The sequence below is a fragment of the Amblyomma americanum genome, chromosome 2 (assembly GCF_052857255.1).
Source record: "Amblyomma americanum isolate KBUSLIRL-KWMA chromosome 2, ASM5285725v1, whole genome shotgun sequence".
Taxonomy (NCBI): domain Eukaryota; kingdom Metazoa; phylum Arthropoda; class Arachnida; order Ixodida; family Ixodidae; genus Amblyomma; species Amblyomma americanum.
In genome coordinates, this window is record NC_135498.1 from 212836006 (window position 1) to 212856309 (window position 20304).

At 48.5% G+C, this 20304-nt stretch overlaps 1 protein-coding gene across 1 annotated transcript in view; it reads left to right on the forward strand.

The window, feature by feature from the left end:
• The window catches only part of LOC144122126 (putative ATP-dependent DNA helicase HFM1), a 364149-nt gene extending 346331 nt beyond the window's left edge, over positions 1-17818 (forward strand). The window contains exons 27-28 of the mRNA XM_077655666.1: positions 3225-3332; positions 17600-17818. Coding sequence (XP_077511792.1) covers positions 3225-3332; positions 17600-17747 — 256 coding nt within the window. The 3' untranslated portion in view covers positions 17748-17818. The remainder of the gene's footprint in view (positions 1-3224; positions 3333-17599) is intronic.
• Positions 17819-20304: the final 2486 nt, after the last annotated feature.

Here is a 20304-nt window from a genome sequence, read left to right on the forward strand (position 1 = left end):
ATGAGTAATGTATGAAAAAAGTGGCTGATGCACCTTGCTGGGGTGGTTGGTGTGTCGAGCTGAAAAAGAAACACGGGAGCGGAGTACACGACACCCCTTAGACACCCCATTGACATTTTAATGCAGATTCAGAGCCAAGCACACGCGTCGTTTTTCCATGCTGATTCTGCATATCAGGTGCAGTAGCGTCACATGAAAAGAAAGAAAAAACGTTCACCAGGGCTCCCCAAGCATGACTGTGACGGTGAGAGAAAGAAAACCATATTAAAACTGAAATGCTCAACATGGATGAACAGTGCAAGACATAAAATGAGGTCAAGAAGGCGGCATAGACGTACTGAAAGCAGTAAAAAGGTGTACTGACTAGCGTGATTTCATGGTTATTATGTTCCTTCCGGTGGAAACGGGCCAAGAAATTTTGCCTGACGTATAAGTCACTTAGTTCACAACAAACATGGTGGTGAACGACATAGGAACAAAAACGTTAGCTTTTGGGCCAGTTGGCGCGTGTTGACTTGAAAAAAAGGGGTACCAGCGGAAAAACAAAGAAACGGATACAAGAAAAGGGTGTTAGACACAGACATGTGCTGGACATTCACTGTGCTTTACTGGAATGTACATTTTCTCACAAAAACTCGACGCATGCGTATTTTCAACTACTCCTATGACACGGGAATTGATGTCAGGTTGATCACTCTTTTATCTACCCGCTAGGTAGGCACGTTCTTTGTTCGTTAAGACGAGTCACTCACACAGTATTCTTCCTGATTGCCAGTATGAAAAGCTTCTATGATTTCCCGGCTCCATATCTCACCCTTCCCCTCCCCAAAATAGTCACATGTTCGAACACCAGAACAGGTTTTTGCACGTTTTCCGGCGGCGGCAATGAATCGCCCGAGCTAGGGTCGTGTTGTGTTCTTGCAAGCGCTTAGTAACATACCTGCCTGTCTGGACTATATGGACTTATCAACGGGCCACCGGAATTCGGTAAACATCACCAGTCTTGCACTGGACGAAGGGTTTCATGTCGTTGATTTTACATGCCCCTTTCTTCCTCCTTTCGTTTCTAATTCTCGTGCAAAGGCCAGCCAGTTTACAAGGCATGCATTGTGTATGTATGTACGGCATTACTTACAATTTATTCATTCGGCCCGATGTCGGCGTCTGCTGGCCTGCAACACCCTTCACTTTCCGCAACCCGGCTTCAGCAATAGGCCCCCGATGATGGAGAAAGAAAACCCCGCTTGCAAGCAACTTGTCGCCCTGCTGTATCGGTCTACATGCCATGCGGCGGCAGCAGCAGCTCTCCTGCACTGTTTCCAGGAGGCGTCCGAACGCTACGCCCCTCTCGACCAGCTTAGACTGGCTCCATTCATTCGGCATCAGGGCTGTCTATTTGTCCGGGGTGGAAACATCCAGCATGCATGATCCTTGCCATGAAAGGTTAGATTTCAGTCGAGGAGCCTAATGGCTTTGTCGTTTGGCAGTCCAGCGTCCGTCGTGCATATCACCGTTGTCTTGTGTACGCATCTTTGTGTCTCTGCTGATACCCCCTTTTTCAAGTTCGATAGAGGAACCCTTCGTCTAGCCAAGCAAAATAAACTGTGTCAGGTCAACTGAATCTGAGTAGGCTAAGCGTGATCACCATCAAATCGTGCTAGACTGTAGAACCATAAACGGCGAGCACTGTGTTGAGGGCGGCGGGCGCACACTCTAGAGCGCTCGGCTGCAATCGAGCACGGTGGATGACGGCGCTTGCAATAACGCGGCTCCATTACTGAAGCAATAGCATCAATGGTCCCGTTATGCAGAAAATCCGAAGGTGTGCGCTGTGCGTTGGTAGCTAAAATTCAAATTGGTCGAAAAGGTGGCCACGCCAAACGTCGAGGGGCGGATATGAACAGCGATTAAGACATTAAAAACTGGTAAGTCCAAAACAACGCACCTGCACAAGGACGAGGGAAGATGAGACAAGATGAAGCGCTCAGGCACGAGGTGTGCTAGCGCACCTTCAATCGCCATCTCGTCGTCCTATAATCTCTGAATAAGCTAAATGTTTCGCCTTGTTTAACCTTTGATGTTATCCAGGCGTATTACTTAAACGATGGCGCTCTGATTAAAATTCAGTTGTAAGTCTGCGCTGTGTCTTGTCTCTTCTCTGGTCCTTGTGCAGCTGCGCTGTTTTCTTAACTTTCCAACTTGATTTACATTATAGCCACCTTTTCTAAGAAAACAAAATGAAAGTAGAGTTAGTTAACCCTAATTACTGACCTAGATCATTCCCGCCAATATTCCATGAAGACCCACCCCGGTGGCTCAGTGGCTTCCTGAGTCTTACTATGTCATCAGTCCGCCCATCAGTCTGCGTTAAAAACTGGTCATTATAAGGTCGCTACACGACTCAGACGTCCTTAGTACATAGAAGCAAATGAATTGGGGTGATTAGTCGGGAATCGAGCTTCTGACGCTTAGGTTGAGAGTCAGACACGCTACCTATAGGCCAGGCAGGCACGTTTGTGCGGCGTGGTTAGAGCGAGGTTTTATATGCATGTCGTGTGGTCTTCCACACAGTACGGAAACAGTGTCTGCGTGGGCAACAGGAGGGACACATTAACCGTATCGTATGACATGTCCTTACAGGCGCAAGAGCTTAAGTGCCCCCACAATTTCGTCGTGTGCGGCACCGCACCTAGCACACTCAGCGCGGCACGGGTGCGGTGGGGGCCACCATTGCGTGAGGGTCATTTCGCGCCACGCATAGTCGGTGCCGCGCAGAAGCACCACGGTGGCCGTTAGAAAAGACGCAGTGTGGAAAATCAGGTGTTCGCTTTCAACGAGCGGAGGATGGGCCACGTATGAAGCAGGAGGCAGCTGCTCGGCCATGTGGCTGCGGAGAGAAAAGCGACGCTATGTACTTAGGCAAAAAGGCGATGGGGCCGTTCATCCACCGCGCTGGTTTAGCCGCAGCGATACCTCTTCTCGAGGCGAACTTTTAGGATTTCTACATGAGACTAGTTCAAGCCATTCTTACGCTCAGTAATTATTTTTTTAAAAATTGAAAAACGCGCTACTTAGAAGACGCTACTGTGCGCACAGTGCACACCATCGCAGAGCAGCAACGATTACACAGCATAATCCGCGACGGCTGAGGGGCTCCTTGAGAGACTTCCTTTCCCTCAAGGTAGCTTTGGGAAACTCACTGCTGCCGCCCTCATCGACTGCAGGGGCCCTCCGTATGTGCAGCGGGACGAAACACCCCCAGAGCAGATCTCTGTCCGCTTCCCTGAAGTGCAGGCGGAAGGAGGAGTGAGCGGCAACCCGCAACAGACCCCGTGAGTGAACAACTTCCTATATAGTAGTGGTGTAAAAGGAAAAGATGGCCGCGACAACAGCCGACTAAAGTCTCAGGTGCAGCCGGAGGAAATAAAGTGGAGATAAATGAACGGCAGGGGAAAGGTATTTTGCAGGGTTCGCAGAACTAAATAACTCACAAGTTGTGAACACCTCCTTCCTTAAATGGGAGAACAAGAAGTGGACTTGGAAGAGCCCAAACGGCGAGACTAAAACTCAGACTTCACAATGTGCGCCCATCCTGGAATAGTGCAGGATATGGATGCTGGCAAGATGTAGTGTAGGGACCATAACATAGTGAGGTCTCGAACTGGCCTAGAATTGAACAGGGAACACAGGAAACTGGTAACGAAAAAGCACATTAACGGGTTAGCGGTAAGGGGGGAAGTAAATAAATCGAGGATCTCGCTGAGGAACAGATATCCCGCTTTATTGGAGGATGATGATGTCAGTGCTCAGGAATTGAATAATCCCAGAAAGGTCATTACGGAGTCCGCAATATAAGTAGGACGTATGGTAGCTAGAAAAGATGCTGGGAAGCTTTCTTAGGAGATGAAAAATCTTATTTAAGAACGCCAAAGCATGAAAGCGTCTAACCTTACGGACAGAATGAAACTGGCAGAATTCTCAAAGCTAATAAGCCTAAGGTACATGACATCAGGAATTATAATATGGAGGAGATCTAGTATAGGCTCGAAAGGATTGATGTAGCCTGAAACGGTCGATAGGAAACTAGGAATAGGTGAATATCAGATGGACAAGGAAGGCAGCGTCAATTACTAATATGAATGAGATACTTAAAGTAGCCGAAGGATTCTACACAGATCTCTACAGCAGCCGGAATAATGAGAACTGAAGCGGTGACGTGAGCGGTGTGCACGATTTGCACATCTCACAGGTAATCAAACAGGAAGTAAAGAGCTTACCAAGCAAGACAAAGACAAAAAGCGACAGGGGAGGATAAGGTAACTCAGATTTGTTGAATGACTGTGGACAAGTTTTCCTACACCCGCTGCATGGGTGTAGGAAAAGATGTCCCCGGATGATTTGTCCCAGGAAAAAAAGTCTCCTGGGGAAGCCACCACTGAAAAAAAGTCCCCAAGTGATTTTTTACCCGAACAGTAAATTCTTCAGGAACCCATTTCAGAAAAAAAAAATTCTCTCTTTAGTGGACACTTTCTTGAGTGAGCATAGATGCAAGCATGAGGTATTTTGGAGCACTAGATCACACTATCGTCATGTAGTGCAGGTCATACCAAGAAAAGGCACACCACAAAGCCGTTCCGCCGGTGACCTCGCTGAAGCGCCGTACGATCCAGAGAAGCTTTTGCCCTCGTCCACTCCTTTTCTGCCGCCATAATTTTTTATGGGCTCCCCGCGGTGTGTGGGTGGTGTTGGTGGTTTGAATGCTCAAGCGGGTTTAGACTTAGAGTGGCATGTCGTCTGTTGTTCCACCTGACGCGGCGTCGCTGGGAGGCAGTCATTGCGTCAGAGGTGACTTCATAATCCAGTTCACCTAGCCGACGAAGAACCTTGTACGGACTGAAATAGCGGCGCAAAAGTTTTTCACTCAATCAACGGCGGTGAATGGGCGTCTAAACCCAGGCTTGGTCTCCTGGCTTGTATTCCGCGTGGCGTCTTCGTAGGTTGTAGCGTCTGGCGTCGGTCCGCCGCTGATCTTTGATCCGCAATCGGGCAAGCCTTCGAGCTTCTGCGCGTTGAAGGTAGGCGGCGATGTCGACGTTCTCTTCTTCTGTAACGTTGGGCAGCATGGCGTCTAGCGTGGTCGTGGCCTCCCTGCCATGGACGAGCCTAAAAGGCGTCATCTGGGTGGTCTCCTGCACTGCAGTGTTGTAGGCGAAGACGACGTAAGGCAGGACGACGTCCCAGGTTTTGTGTTCGGCATCGACATACATAGAGAAAAGAAGACGATGAAGTGGCTCTAGACCAGAACGCCGTCCCTTCGGCTCTTCAGTTTTTTCCTGATTTGCGACATTATAATGAAACCACTGTTTCTTTTTTGGTGACGGTGCTGGAAGTGGACGCTGTTGAACTTCAGTCCGGTCGGTCAGCCGCTGCCGCCCTGAGGAAGCGTCTTGGCCTCATGAATGACGCAAGCAGCCAGGCCACCGTGGTGTAGTCGGCCACCAGTGATGACTCTTCGCCTGACGACGGCTTCATCAGAGTAGTAAGCAAGAAGGCCCAACGGAGACTGCGCAAAGGTGAGGACTCGTCGTCGATCATGTCCACGATCACTACGTAGCGAGGATCATCGGCACATACTTTCCTATTTGTGCCAGAGACTCCCACCGACAATCTCAGCCACATCAATAGGCAAGCCACGTCTGCGTTCCTAGAGGACCGCGTCCCGAGAGCAATTGAAGATGTGAGGGTGATTCGTTTTAGGAATGTCGTCGCCATTGATGTCATGGACCGGAAAGCGCTTGAGAGATTGAGCAACATCAGAACGCTCGGCGGCATCAGCGTTCATTCCCATGCTCTTCTAGGCAGTGGCACTACGGCAGGCGTCATTTACGACGTCGACGTAGTCATCCGCGACTCTGATCTGCCCATTTTGATTCAACCAGCTACCGACGGTGTAGCCATACTGCAAGCTCAGCGCCTTGGGAGGACAAAGTACATCAAGTTGACCTTCCAACGGGACTGCATTCCAACGTACGTGAAGGTTGGGCACTTTCGGCATCCAGTTAGGCCTTTCGTCCTGAAGCCACTCCAGTGCCGGAAATGCATGAAGATAGGACACATGAGTAGTGTGTGCAATTTTCCCATCGTGTGCCCACGGTGTACTCAGCCACACAGCGGCGATTTTTACCGGCCAACAGTCCTTACGTGTGCCAATTGCCGCGGCCTTCATGACGCTGCCTCAAAAGATTGTCCTCGCCTGAAAAGGAAAAGGGCGATACTCAAACAAATGGCAAGAGACAATTCCACACAGAGAAGCTGCCGCTAAGCTGCGGTGACGTCGTCGCCCTCGTCACAGACCTAAAAGTGTTGAGACATTCGAAAGGATCGTCCAAAAATTTCCTCAACTCGTCTTCCCCCTCCGCATACTACTCTAAGGAACGGGAGCCGTATGACTGGCGAAGCAGGGATGGTTGCAGCAGACGGGCCTTGGCCATCCCTGCCTGATCTACACAAACCCGCAGTGACCAAGCAGGTATTGCGTACTCAGAGTCCCGAGCCCATTGATAATCAAGCACAAGTCACAACTCCGGTCCTAGACCGGGACCGGCAAGTGACTTGACCATCGCTCCCGAAACACCCAGCACCCACCCCAGCACCGCGCATCCAGTTTGCTGAGCCTACTGCTGGTCGGGTAGTAGGTCAGAAACCGGACCAGATCGCAGACGAGCAAGTGATTGCAATGCTAAAGCCAATCGTGAATGCCATGCACGTGCTGCTTTCCAGCATGCGCATGCCAGCTGCACAGAATGCACTGCAGATGCTGAATTTGTTGAATCCAGTGCTTGCAGCTGTCCAATAGCTGGCACAACGAATCCTCCAGCCTTATCCTTCTGAGAAGACCGATGCTTATGTTGTCCTCAACATTATCAGCCTCAACGGCAAGAAGCCTTTCCTGACACTGAAACATCTGCGCTGCCTTGTGATGGAGGGCCCTCGATCTGTTCCACTCAGGTCGCAGCAGTCGGCAGCCCTCAAGGTGTGCAGGCTACAGCTGCAGGGACCTGTGACTTACAGTGCTTGTGTCATTGCCTGTCGTGCTTGCTACGGACCGCATTTCTCTACATCTTATTCTTTTACGCCCCCTCATCCCTCTCCCCCAGTGCAGGGTAGCCAACCGGAACACTTTACTGGTTAACCTCCCTGCCTTTCCTCTACCACTTCTCTCTCTCACTCTCTATCCCTCCCGACATACATGGCAAGCATATCGGTGATGGTTTTGTTCAGGCCCTCGGTCAGTCCGTTGGTCTGCGGATGGTATGCAGTTGTCCTCCGGGGACCGGTTTGGCTGTAACGCAGGATGGCTTGCGTTAGTTCCTCCTCGAATGCTGTTCCTTTGTCCGTTATGAGCACACCGGGGGCGCCGTGTCGCTTTCTTATCGGCCGGAGGTGGAAACTGTTCAATAGCAGCTATTTTCTGCGGGACTGGGCGTACTCCCTCCTCGCTAACGATGTGGCCTAGAAACAGCCGCTCTTCGTAGGCAAAGTGGTACTTCTCTGCTTTCAAGGTTAGGCCAGACGACTTGATGGCGTCTAGTACTGTTCGAAGTCTTTTGAGGTGCTCTTCAAAGTTCGAGGCGAAGACAACGACGTCATCAAAATATACCAGACAAATTTGCCACTTCAGGCCTGCTAGCACTGTATCCATTACTCGCTGAAACGTCGCTGGTGCGGAACAGAGACCAAATGGCATCATCTTGAACTCAAAGAGCCCTTCCGGAGTGATGAATGCTGTCTTCTCGCGATCTCTTTCATCGACCTCAATTTGCCAGTAGCCGCTCTTGAGGTCCATCGGCGAGAAATATTTGGCGTCGCAGAGGCGGTCCAGTGTGTCATAGATGCGGGGGAGGTGGTAGACGTCCTTCTTTGTTATGTTGTTCAAGCGGCGGTAATCAACGCAGAATCGAAGTGCGCCGTCTTTCTCACTAGAACAACCGGTGCCGCCCATGGGCTGTTTGAAGGCTGGATGACGTCGTCGCGAAGCATTTTTTCGACTTGGCCCCGGATGCCTTGTCGTTCTCGCGGTGACACACCGTTGGGGCTTTGACGGAGAAATCGGGCGTGTTGGTCCGTTATAATGCGATGCTTGGCAATTGGCGTTTGTCGGACCTTCGGCGATCAGGAAAAACACTCGCTGTAGCTTCGAAGCAGATTGCGGATCTGGTCTTGTGTGTTCCGGGGTAGGGCTGGGTTGATGTCGAAAGTGGGCGAGTTCTTTTGGTCAGGCAAATCTTCTGCGGATGGGTCGGAGAGGGTGAAGGAGTCTCGTACGTCGGATATTTCGTCGAAGAAAGCAATCGTCGTTCCGCTGTTCATCCAAACAACACAAGCAACATTAAACAAGAACGCTGGCCCCATGCTAGGCATCTACGCCCGATCTTTACGTCACATTCTCCGGATATAAATTCGTCACCGCTCTTGTCCTGCTCACTGTGAACAAGAAACCCGTACGGGTTTCGAAACGTCTTTCTTTCTTTTTTCGACTATGGTCAGTGACTGCTACTTCACTTCATTGCATCACCATGCCTGACCAGACAGATTTCTGTCGAACTCTTGACTACAGATGTCACGAAGTGTTGGCTGCAGTGCGGAGAGCAGAAAGGCTTTCGAAAATGGTGTCTAAACAAAACTATTTATTCGGGCTGACATGCGCCCACAATGGACTAATTCACTCGGCGGCGGCGTAGCAACAAGCGTGCTCGGCGGTCGTCGAACAGAATGCCCGCCGCTGTCGGCCGTGCTCAATTTAAAGCTGGTAGCGAACTTTCTAGATAAAGCGTGCAAAGTTACTATAGTCGGGTACAACTTTAGAAGACAGGAGAGGCCCCGCCCAGATGACCGAAGCGCAGCAACCAATTGCCTCCGCGACTAAAGAAATAGTGCCGCTCAAAAAATTGTGACTGCTTCTAAAACGCGTATTTCTCGGTATAAATAAGATTTGTGTATCTTGATGAGTGGTTTAGTAATACTATCATGATGCAAATGCTTCAGCCCATGCCGGATCGCGAGAGAAAAATAACTCCGTGCCTTCTACAACGCTGTGCGTCGTCTGCTACGGAGCGAGATCGACGGCACCGGGCGTGTAATTACAAAACAGTCTGGCTCAATAGCATGGGATTCATATGACCTTTTTGTGTGTTTTCACAAGCTTATTTTTTTAATGTGTGAGGCTTATTTTTCAATTGCTACTTGTTTCTTTTTTTTGCGGTTGCGAACCTACAATCTCGTGAGTTCACGCACGTTCGCGCACGGCATTCCGTACCTCTTTTCCGCCATGGAGCCCAGCGAGGTGACAACGGAACACGAGCCTTTGTTGCCGAACGAGCCTTGTGTCGCATCGATGATCACACCACCAAGGAGCCTCGGCAAGAGCAAGAGCGGCCGCATCCTGAACAGCGATTCACGCAACATGATCTTCCACTGCTACACGTTTTGGCGTAACAGGGAGCCTGAACGCAGCGTAGAGGAGACGAGCAAGTTTGTCGCTGACATGCTCGGTGTCAGCGAAAGGACTGTGTTCAGGGTGAGGGAGGAAGTTAAAGCTTCGCATTTTTCGGGTGGCAAACTGACGACCCCGTCCCGAAAGCGCCCACGCAATGCGGAGAAGAGAAGACGCAGCGCGAAGTTTGACAGCTTCGCGTTGTGCACGCTGAGGTCATGTGTGCACGATTTCTTTCGCCGCAACGAGACACCGATGGTCGAGAAGATCACTACCGAGTTCACGGAACGTATGGAACTCCCATCACTAAGGCGCAGTACTGTGCGTCGCCTGCTTGCCGAGATCGGCTTCAAGCACGAAAAGAGACGCCGCAACTCGCTGCTTATCGACCGGGATCACATCACCGATTGGCGGAATCGCTACCTCCGTGACGTGGAGCGCTACCGAGCGGAAGGCCGAAAGATCTTCTACCTGGACGAGACATGGGTGACGGCGGGACACACTCGGTCGATCGTGTGGACAGACACCGTGGTGCAGAAGTGCGGACGCCTGTTCGCTCGAGCAAATGGCCTAACGACGGGTCTAAAACAACCTTCTGGGAAAGGTCAGCGCCTGATCGTCACGCACATTGGCAGCGAGGATGGCTTCGTAGACGGCTGCTTGGATGTATTCCGAGGCCAAAAGACAGGCGACTACCACGAGGAAATGGACGGCAGTCGCTTTGAGGGCTGGTTTAATGGCGTTCTGCAGAAGTTGCCAGCTGGTAGCGTCATTGTTTTAGACAATGCACCTTACCATAGCCGGCGAGAATAGAAATTGCCAACGACGGCCTGGAAGAAAGAGAAGATACAGGAGTGGCTCACTAGCAAGAACATCACCTACGCTGAAAGGATGATAAAGAAGCAGCTGCTTGAGCTGGTGGCATCTGTAAAGTCACGCTTTCTGAGCTACATCGTAGACAATGCAGCTGTAAGCGCCGGTTGCATTGTACTCAGGCTCCCGCCATACCACTGCGAATTTAATCCCATTGAGCTTGTGTGGGCCAAGGTCAAAAATGGCATCGCTGCGGAGAACAGAAACTTCAAGCTGTCCACGGTCGACGCCATCTTGAGGGAGAAAATCAAGCACGTAGCGGCGGAAGACTGGGCGAAGAGCATTCGGCACGTGATGGACTTGGAGGCAAAGTTCAGACTTGACACGTCTGGGAGTGAGCACATTCAACCCATCATCATCCAGCTGGGTGAAGATGACACTGAAGAAACCGACTCCGACTGCGAGCTGTCTGGCATTGAGCCACTCGACGAAGCATAACGGCTTCTTTTAACGAAAGAACAGCCTTTATTAGGGCTATCAAGATTTTTCCGGTTGGTTCGCAACAGACAGCCATCCATTCCGTGACCTCTGAAATAAATAAGCAGTTCCATTTATGGCGTATTCCTTATAATAGAAGCTCAATTCTGATAAGCAACGTAATGCACACATTGTGCTCGATTTAAGAAGTGGCAACGCGAGCGCTCTCACGCTTTTTGAGCGACACGGACCTTGTCTCGCGTTTGTGATGTCAGAAAGTGTGTTTTTTTTAAGTAGTTTTTCATCTGCCTCCTCCCATCATCATCGTCCCCCATCGTGACCTTCTTTTATCTCCCCTTCCCGTCCCCCAGAGCAGAGTAGCTGGCCAGATATTTATTTTTCAGGCCAACCTCTCTGCCTTTCCTATCAATAAACCCTCTCTCTCTCTCTCTTAAGAAGTGGCACAGAAACATGTTTAAATGCTGGTATATCTGAATTGAAACACAACTGTTAACTCTGTTTATCTTTAGCGGGCTCAAAATGCTCATTCAGGCAGCCACCATCGAGTTTGACGGGCCCCATGTTGAAATAACAGTATTCAAGGCACGCTTTATAGCTCTGTTAGCAGTCTGCACTGGAAATCGCAGCCATGTCATAGCCAGTGCTGCTGCGATACCAGTAATCAACACGAAACCGACAGCCACTGTTAGCAGCTTGCACGCCAAAGCACATTCATGTGGTTGCATTGTTTATTTTGGTTACCTGGCTCACACAAGTAATGAGAATAAATATAAGGCATCATTAGCTTATTGAGGCCCAAAATGCTCATTCAGGCAGCCATCGTCGAGTTTGACGGGCCCCATGTTGAAATAACAGTATTCAAGGCACGCTTTATAGCATTGTTAGCAGTATGCACTGAAAATCGCAGCCTTGTCATAGCCAATTTTCAATTTATTTATCGGACTTTGGCACTAACGCGAATGCAAGCACAATTATTAACGTGAATAACTTTGGCAGCATTTTTTGGTCATATTTAGGTACCGGAAAAATGCTCAGCAATGTTGAACGTGTTTTAGTGAGTCACTTTGTTCAATACAAGCCGTAGGCAAAATGACGGCCAGATTCAGACAGCGATATTGGTGAGCTAATAAATGGTGAAAGCTGCAAAAGCTCTCACAGCACCACTTTGCTGGACTCCATTCACTAGAAAACTGCATTTGTAATGATGAAAGCGTCAAGACAGGAAATGATAATCCACTGCACAATGTTATGTGTACCCCCACATGTGACGGGCAGCGAAACCATCTATTTATTAAGACTGAATGCAACAATATCGCAAGATGCTGTTGCACAATATGGCACCCTTTCATGTGCACTCCTGGCGAGCTGCCGTATGCACTGATGCATAAACACATTAACAGGGGTAAGAGACAAAGTTATTGCGCAAGCCACGTGATGCATTTAATATTTTGTATCTGTCAATGTTTCTGTTGTCACAGCTGATAGAAGTTTCTTTACTGCAAGTTGGTTAATCACGTTGCGACAACAGCACAAGAAGCAAGGTCAGAATAGTAGGAGAAAACACAGCAAGATGGCAGACTGAGGAGGCTAGGTAGACAAGAGTGTAAGGATTTAATGACACCGAAGAGGCCAGCCCTGCTATTCACAGGACTTGGTGCTTTGAATGAGACGAGTTAATGAAATTGTATAGGAAGAGGTGGATGCAGCATGCTTACAAGAACAAACACAAAAATAAAAGGACAGAAATAGGAATAATAAACACATACACGCACAGAAACACTCACATATTCACACACATGCACACAAACGCGAGCGCGAAAACTAAGATCTAAAATGCAAAAAAGGGGAAAATAACAAATATAAACAAAGACGCAAGAAAACATGCACACACATTTAACGCAGACGCGAGTAGAGGTATTAGGAGTCAGTTCACAAGCAGCTGTGCCTACTTTGTCGTACTTTTATTTGATGTACATATTGGCTCTGTTGCCTTCACTGTCTTGGAATTTTTTTAGTAGCAACATATCATAACAATCGAAAAGCAGCACAAAGCTGTGTTGTGGGAAAGCAAGTCGAGCGCTGGCAGCACAACTGATGTGCGATTGTGTCACAGCAGGCATTCTACAGCTGGCGCGTGCAGTGAGCAAAGAATTCTAAGCCATACAGAGACGCGAATTCATGCCAAGCTCCCTTGTAAAGGTACCAGTGCATAATTTTATATTAGTACTAAGGCTGACATTAAGGAAACAAGCACTGCTCCCACACGCCTGGCCGTTAATAATCCAATGACATTCGCTCAAGCAGCGCGTGTTAGTCACTGATTGTTAGCACTGGTGGAAAGTGATCAAACGAAGGTGCTACACCACACTCGAACGACGCCCTGCTAGACGCTCGGCTATCTTGTCATACTGCTGCCAACGATCGAACGTTTGCGCGCTGAGCTGGCAGCAACAAATCTTTGCGTTGGAGGTTACTTCCGCAAATCTTTTCGGTTGAGGAACTCGTAGGTTGGTTTCATCCGCGCACGCTTTTCTCATTTATCCTGAGAATGGTTTTGCTCCATCACTTCGCCACGTCCGACGAGAAACGCAGGGGCACAGTACACAAACACACCCGCCGCTCACAGTAGGTACCAGACTTTGGCAAATTCTCCTCGTCGTAACTTCACTTAGGAGCAAAACAAAACACCACAGAGCAAACACGCACGATATTTGTTTGCAGCGGTGTGCCGCTGCGGGATCCTGTTTCCAGACGAAGCGCAGCGCAGCGCAGTCACCGATGTTCGCTGTAACCTTTTTTCGTCGCCTCACGGCTCAGAACAAACGCACGCGGCACAAGTTGTGCATCGTAAGCTTGCAATAATATTTCCGGCATGACAGACGCCCGCAAACAATTCGATGTCACTCTGACGAAGGGAGACGCACACAGCTGACGCGGCCCGGCACAGTTCGAAGCGAGGGCGGCCATGTCAGGCATGTTCTCCGTCGGCGGGGTCACCGGCCGTCCGGCTCATGACGTCACCTGAAGTACGCGCCTATTGGCGGAGGCTCGTGTGCATCCGCCTTTGAGGGGCAAATGCCGCTGCCTTCTTAAGTTGTACCCGACTATAGAACATTCTGGACCAACTTAGAATCAGCTCTGCCTGGCTGCGATCAATCGAGATAAATCTAGTGGCGTCTTGCGTCGCAAACAAAGCGATAAAGCGGCGTGGCGGCGGATTTGAAGAATTAACAAACACTGCAAAGATTCACGGCAATATGGCCCCGGTAGCAAATTTAGGCCCACCAATCATAAGCACACTAAGCTATACGGTCTCACTCACAGTTTGTTCCATGAGCCCACTGACACCGAGGAAGTTTACAATACATTCATTAACAAGATTGATAGTAAAGCAATAAATCCCAATCACATACAAATGAGGCCTGTGAAATTCGTAATAGATTGTGTTGCACCTGTTTTATTCCACATTTTTAACTTAGGTCTTTTAATCAAGCATTTTTCCCGATGCTACAGAAAAGGCTAAGATTGCTATAGTGCACAAAGGCGGCGATATAAATGTCGGGAATCATTATAAACCAATATCGATCCACTCGGTATTTTCGAAGCGACTTAAAAAGGTTATATTTCATAGATTTATTAGGTTTTCTAAGCAAAATAACGTAATAACTGACAGTCAATATGAGCATAGGATAGGACGGTCGACAGAAATGGCCTTACTTCATCTTAAAGAATTAATAGTTCGAAACATTGATGCTGGTCTTTTTACTTTAGGTCACTTCATTGACTTTAGCAAAGCCTTTGACTCCTTCAACCATACCATTTTAATAGGTAAGCCATGACAATATGGAATCGGGGCCACGCCCTTCAATTTTCTTGTGCCGTATCTAAGACAGAGTGCAATGCGTCCGTGTAAATAATGCTGAATCATATTTACTACCCCTACTGAGTGGAGTAGCACAGGGTAGTGTCCTAGGCCCGCTATTATTCAACCTATATATTAATAATGTAGTACATATTAATCGGTCACCCAAGTGGTTTATATAGGCCGATGATAGCAGCCTTTTTCCCGGCAAAGATCCAAATGACCTGGTTCTTCAGTGCAACAGAACGCTCGAAAACCTAGCATGGTGGTCCCAGTTTAACAGCTTTATAATTAATCCCATAAAGACTAAAGCTTTACTGCTTAGGCCAAGAAATAAAATATTTACGCTGCAATATTTTATCCGTTAAATGAATAACGCAATACTAGATGAACGTAAGGTTTTTGGTGTTACCCTGAACTCTCACCTAAGCTGCGATCACACACATTAACTATGTGTGCAAGAAGCTCTCTGCGGTAGCAGGCGCTCTGTCTTGCTGCAGAAATACCTTACTTGAACAAAATAAACTTAGTTATATCATGTGCTATTCGCATCTCACATAAATTACTACGCTCTATTTGGAGCTCCACAACAAAATAAAATATTGATAAAATTCTTCAGAAAGCATTTTGCGTTATTTGGCGTACCCGCCGCGGTGGCTCAGTGGTTAGGGCGCTCTACTACTGATCCGGAGTTCCCGGGTTCGAACCTGACCGCGGCGGCTGCGTTTTTATGGAGGAAAAACGCTAAGGCGCCCGTGTGCTGTGCGATGTCAGTGCACGTTAAAGATCCCCAGGTGGTCGAAATTATTCCAGAGCCCTCCACTACGGCACCTCTTCTTTCTTTCTTCTTTCACTCCCTCCTTTATCCCGTCCCTTACGGCGCGGTTCAGGTGTCCAACGATATATGAGACAGATATTGCGCCATTTCCTTTCCCCCAAAACCAATTATTAATATTTATTATTTGGCGTATATTGACATACAGACAGCAACGAGGAATCTATTCCCCAAATACGGGATTTTTAAATTCATGCACAGATATGAACATCAATTGTTAAACCGGCTCTATTTCTCCTCCGCGCAATCTGCAAATTTTCTTAAAACCTGTGGCATCATTACAGCAGCGAGCAACAGATTTATGCATTAGAAACCTTCCATATTGATTCGTTCTCCATTTCCGCACCTAGTCCAAGTTTCACTCATTAAAACATTCTCTGCCATCCCTTCTAAACAAATACTCAGAGGAGTCTTTTTCACCTAAGAAAGAATTTTTGAAAAATATGCTGTATCCTCAGCTGTAATAATGTGTGTCAGCGTGATATGCAAAGAACTCTTATTCTTTGATGACTTTTAATTACGATTTGGTAAATAACTTCAATTCTCCTGTATTGTGCGCTTCCATGTTATAACAGATTGTTATTTCGTGATGTGCGTGTTTGATGCTAATATCTTGCACATGTCTTTCAATTTTGATGAGTGTGCAGTTTTTAGTGTTTAATAACCTGGTCCGACTGCTGTTTTGTGCTATGGCCCCTGCGCCTCGTCCAGCTGCTGCGTGCAACTTTTAGCCCAGGGGTCCATTCAGAGCTGTGTCTGTAATCGCTCTGAAAAAATAAACGAACTCAATTAAATATTTTAAAGTTTAACATCGCCCGATTCTTGTGTGCTATTTGCCCCAAGTATGGTCGCGTTAACGTACATTTGGACAAAGTGTTGTGTGTCCGTTATACACCATCGCACGAGCTCCGTTTGTTCTGCCCGGCTGAGTGTGAATGAGATATGGCGAACGCACTCGTGTGTCTTGTGTTCCCTTACAGATCGAGTGAATTCCTCTTGCAGTATTTTCTCTGAGCACTGACGCAACTAGCGTTTCCGAGTTCTAAATATAGCCGTGCGTGTTTAGTTAAGGGCGTATTTCAATGCCAAAGTGCTTTTTACAACAACAATGCAAACACTCATTGTTTGTTTTGTACTACTGCCGGGTTCTTCCCCATAAGCCGTTTATTGGTTTAGGCGCGCCCGAAAAAAAAAAAAAAAACAAGCGACAGTCTTCTACGCGCGCCGCTACACGCGCCGCGCCGCATCGGCACAATCACTTTTTTCTCCCAGAATTCAACATCTGCGCTAAAAAGCGACACGGAGGCCAAAAGCGCCTATCGAGCGCTTCGTCTAGATTTCTTTACAATCGTATGAGCTCATTTCCAAACTGATTGGTGACGAAATCCCCCCGCTTCTTTTGCGCCGAACGCGCTTGAATTCGCAGGATGGCAATGACTTTCTAGGAAAGTGGGATCAGTATTTTTCGCGAAGGGCGTTCGACTTGCCACCGGGTCCTTTCTTTCATCCAAAACGCGGCGTTCCGCTGCCGATGACACCGCTGACGGTGGGTTGGCCTCTGCAGCATCGCCGGGTATTGGCTTGATTGCGCTCGTTCGCTGCGTAACGGAACAGCGGAAGAGCCGCTGTAATCAGGGGAGATTTACAAATCCACTGCGCCACACTGGGCATTGTTCTGGATCTCTCGCTTCATCTCCTGCGTGCATGACATTGTATGGAAAGACCAACTGGTATCATAAAAACTGTGTGCGCTTGCAGTTCCTTCTTCTTCTTCTTCCTCCTCCTCCTCCTCCTCCTCCACTCGAACCTTTCAATTCGTTCTTTTGTAGTGCATGTTCGCGACGGCAGCGTTGCTCGCTGCACGCCATATTGTCTATTCATTGTCCGCCATTTTTACGGCTCTTCTGCGCCACTCAGCAACGTCCAGCTGGCGAAGACCAGTAGAAAACTCCATTAACATCGGCGAGCGTCGCAGGTGTGTCTCGTACCATTGCACATTGTTCCACAGCAACTGACATCGGATGTAATGAAGCAGTTGTTGCTTCCGGGCAGTAGCGGGCTAACAGCAACTACAACTTACCGGGGCCTTTCTGCGCAGCCACGTGTTCCGAGCCTCAGCGTCCGGCCTGCACAACATGGTGTGGTTTCGCCCCAAGGCCACCGATGCCCATTGCAGCCTGGCGGACGACGTGGACGCCGTCGCTGCGGAGCTCGTGCGCCGCTACTTCCCTCACTGGCCGCTGTAAGAGCTGCCATCTGGACAGAAAGCTCCGAGCGAACCCCTTCACCAGTATTTTCTTCTCAAATAAAAGTGTTCATTGCATCTGTGCGTTTACTGAAGTCCTGTAAGGTAAGAAGGAATTGCATGAGGCAGCAAGGGCGTCCGCAGAATTTTCTGCAGGGGGGGGGGGGGGGGGGGGCGGCGGGATGTTCGCAGCAGAAAGGCGCTTTTTGCAGAGCAAATTTATTTGTTTTTAATTGAAGAAATAAAATACACACATGACAGAAAAAAAAAAGGCCGCCACCCTCTGGAAGACGTTGAGGTAACGAGCGTTAGCTTTTTGGTTTACTAGATGAAGCGAAGAAGAACGTGCCGCTCGTCTCGAGAAAAGGAATGCAATACCCTTTGAAACGGGGTGGATTGCCACCATGCTCGGCTACGCGTGCATGTACGCCGCCTAGCGGAACGATTGCCGCCTTGCGCCATCTATCAGGGAAATTACGATGCATGTCTACCCATTGTCGAGTTGCATCCCTTCAAGGTACGTTCCAAACGGAATTTGCATCGTTTGGGGGTCAAGGTGGGCATAGAATTCGTCTTGCGGTGCGATATGGTAACACTCTAATGCATACGGTCTTTACCTGTTATGTAATTGTGGTTTTATTTCTATACCACAACCCATAGGGTTTTATTTGCCTACCATATTCGGTATACAACTGTCCCTGGATGGTGCCTGTTGTTGTCGGAGTATACAACCTTTGTGCGTAAATTTTGTAGACTGATTTATTTCTTTCGAAATGATTCTTTTAATTGGTGTTAATTGGTTTTTTGGGGAAAGGAAATGGCGCAGTATCTGTCTCATATATCTTTGGACACCTGAACCGCGCCGTAAGGGAAGGGATAAAGGAGGGAGTGAAAGAAGAAAGGAAGAATAGGTGCCCGAAACAAATGTTGGTGCGTATATGTAGCGCCATCTTTTCGGGCTAACCTGATATATTTATGTTAATTTCTGTAGCAGCCGCTAGATGGCACTACATGTAGACAAATACGTTCTCACTGCGCATTCTACGGTGAGTGAATGTGGAGAAATGGAAGTCCACCTCGAACAGCGTGTAAACATAAAATTCTTTGTGAAGCTTGGCAAGACAGCCACACAGACGTATGAGCTCCTTTCTGACGGCAACGAGGTATTGTCACGGGCGCGAGTTTTCGAGTGGCGCAAGAGGTTCGTTTCGGGGAGAACGTCGGTGGAAGACGACACAAGGCAAGGGCACCCTTCAACCACACGGAATAAAAGCAACATGGCTCGGATCAGTGAAATCGTAGAGCAAGACCGCACCATTACGGTCTGCATTCTGTCAGATGCTCTCGGCATTAGTAAGACAACAAGCTACCAAATTTTGCATGAGAACTTGGGGAAACGAAAGCCGAATGCCAGACTTGTGCCGCACTCCCTCACACAGGACCAGAAAGACACGCGTGCATCAGTGAGCGCTGATTTGCTCTCCGAGGCAGTGAAGGATGCGGCATTCGTCGACAGCATCATTTCTGAAGACGAAACATGGTGTTTTCAATACGATCCTCAAAGAGGCAGAGCGCCGCATGGCGATCCACAAGCTCTCCTGCATTGAAGAAGGTGCGGTGACAGAAGACCAAAACAAAGACGATGGTGATAGTTTTTTTTTCGATGCCAGAGGTGTCATACACCACGAATTCGTCCCACAAGGGCAGACGGTGAATCAGGAGTTTTATATTCGCGTCCTCCAACACATGCGTGATGCACTGCGACGCCGTCGCCCTGATATGGTGATCTGGACAATGGAGCCTTCTCCACGATAACGCAAGGCCACACACTGCTCTCAGCGTGACAAACGTTCTCGACAAGCACATAATTACTGTACTTCCCCATCCGCCATACTCGCCTGACCTCTCCCCATGCGATATTTTCCTGTTTCCTCGTGTGAAGTGAGCCCTAAAAGGTCGCAGGATGGGGAGCCTGGAGGCCATTCGAGACACCACGACAAAGGAGCTGACAGCCCTGCCAAAAGAAGCGTTTTCCAACTGTTTCCAAGACCTCAAGAAGCGTTGGAAGCTGTGTATAGACTGCAAGGGAAACTATTTCGAAGGAGTGCAGCACAAATGATTTCTATGTTAAGCGCATTTTTTAATGAACTCAGTCTCGGAACTTTACGGACAGAGGTTGTATATAGCCGAACGAATGTATGCATGTATAGTGGTGTCGTAACGGGGCAGTTTTCCTACCCGTTTTAGGATATATTTTGGTGAGGGGGAAAGAGATGAGAGGGCATAATCAATTTTAATGGCCGCCATCTTGGATTCGAGAAACCGAAACTATGCCGCGATTTCGTCTCCTGATGTCTTACTCACATAATTCCACCTTATTCACCATACTGGACCGTGATGTCATCATTGGCAAGCGGCAGGTGGTTGTTTCCACAATGCTATTGTAGATGGCGCTGCAGGTCTCAAAGGAGATGCGCTGTTTTCTAGTTGTAGCCACAAATGGCTCTTTGATCTCACGGTGGTAGGAGACCTCACGAAATCTCGAAACGTGATGGTTA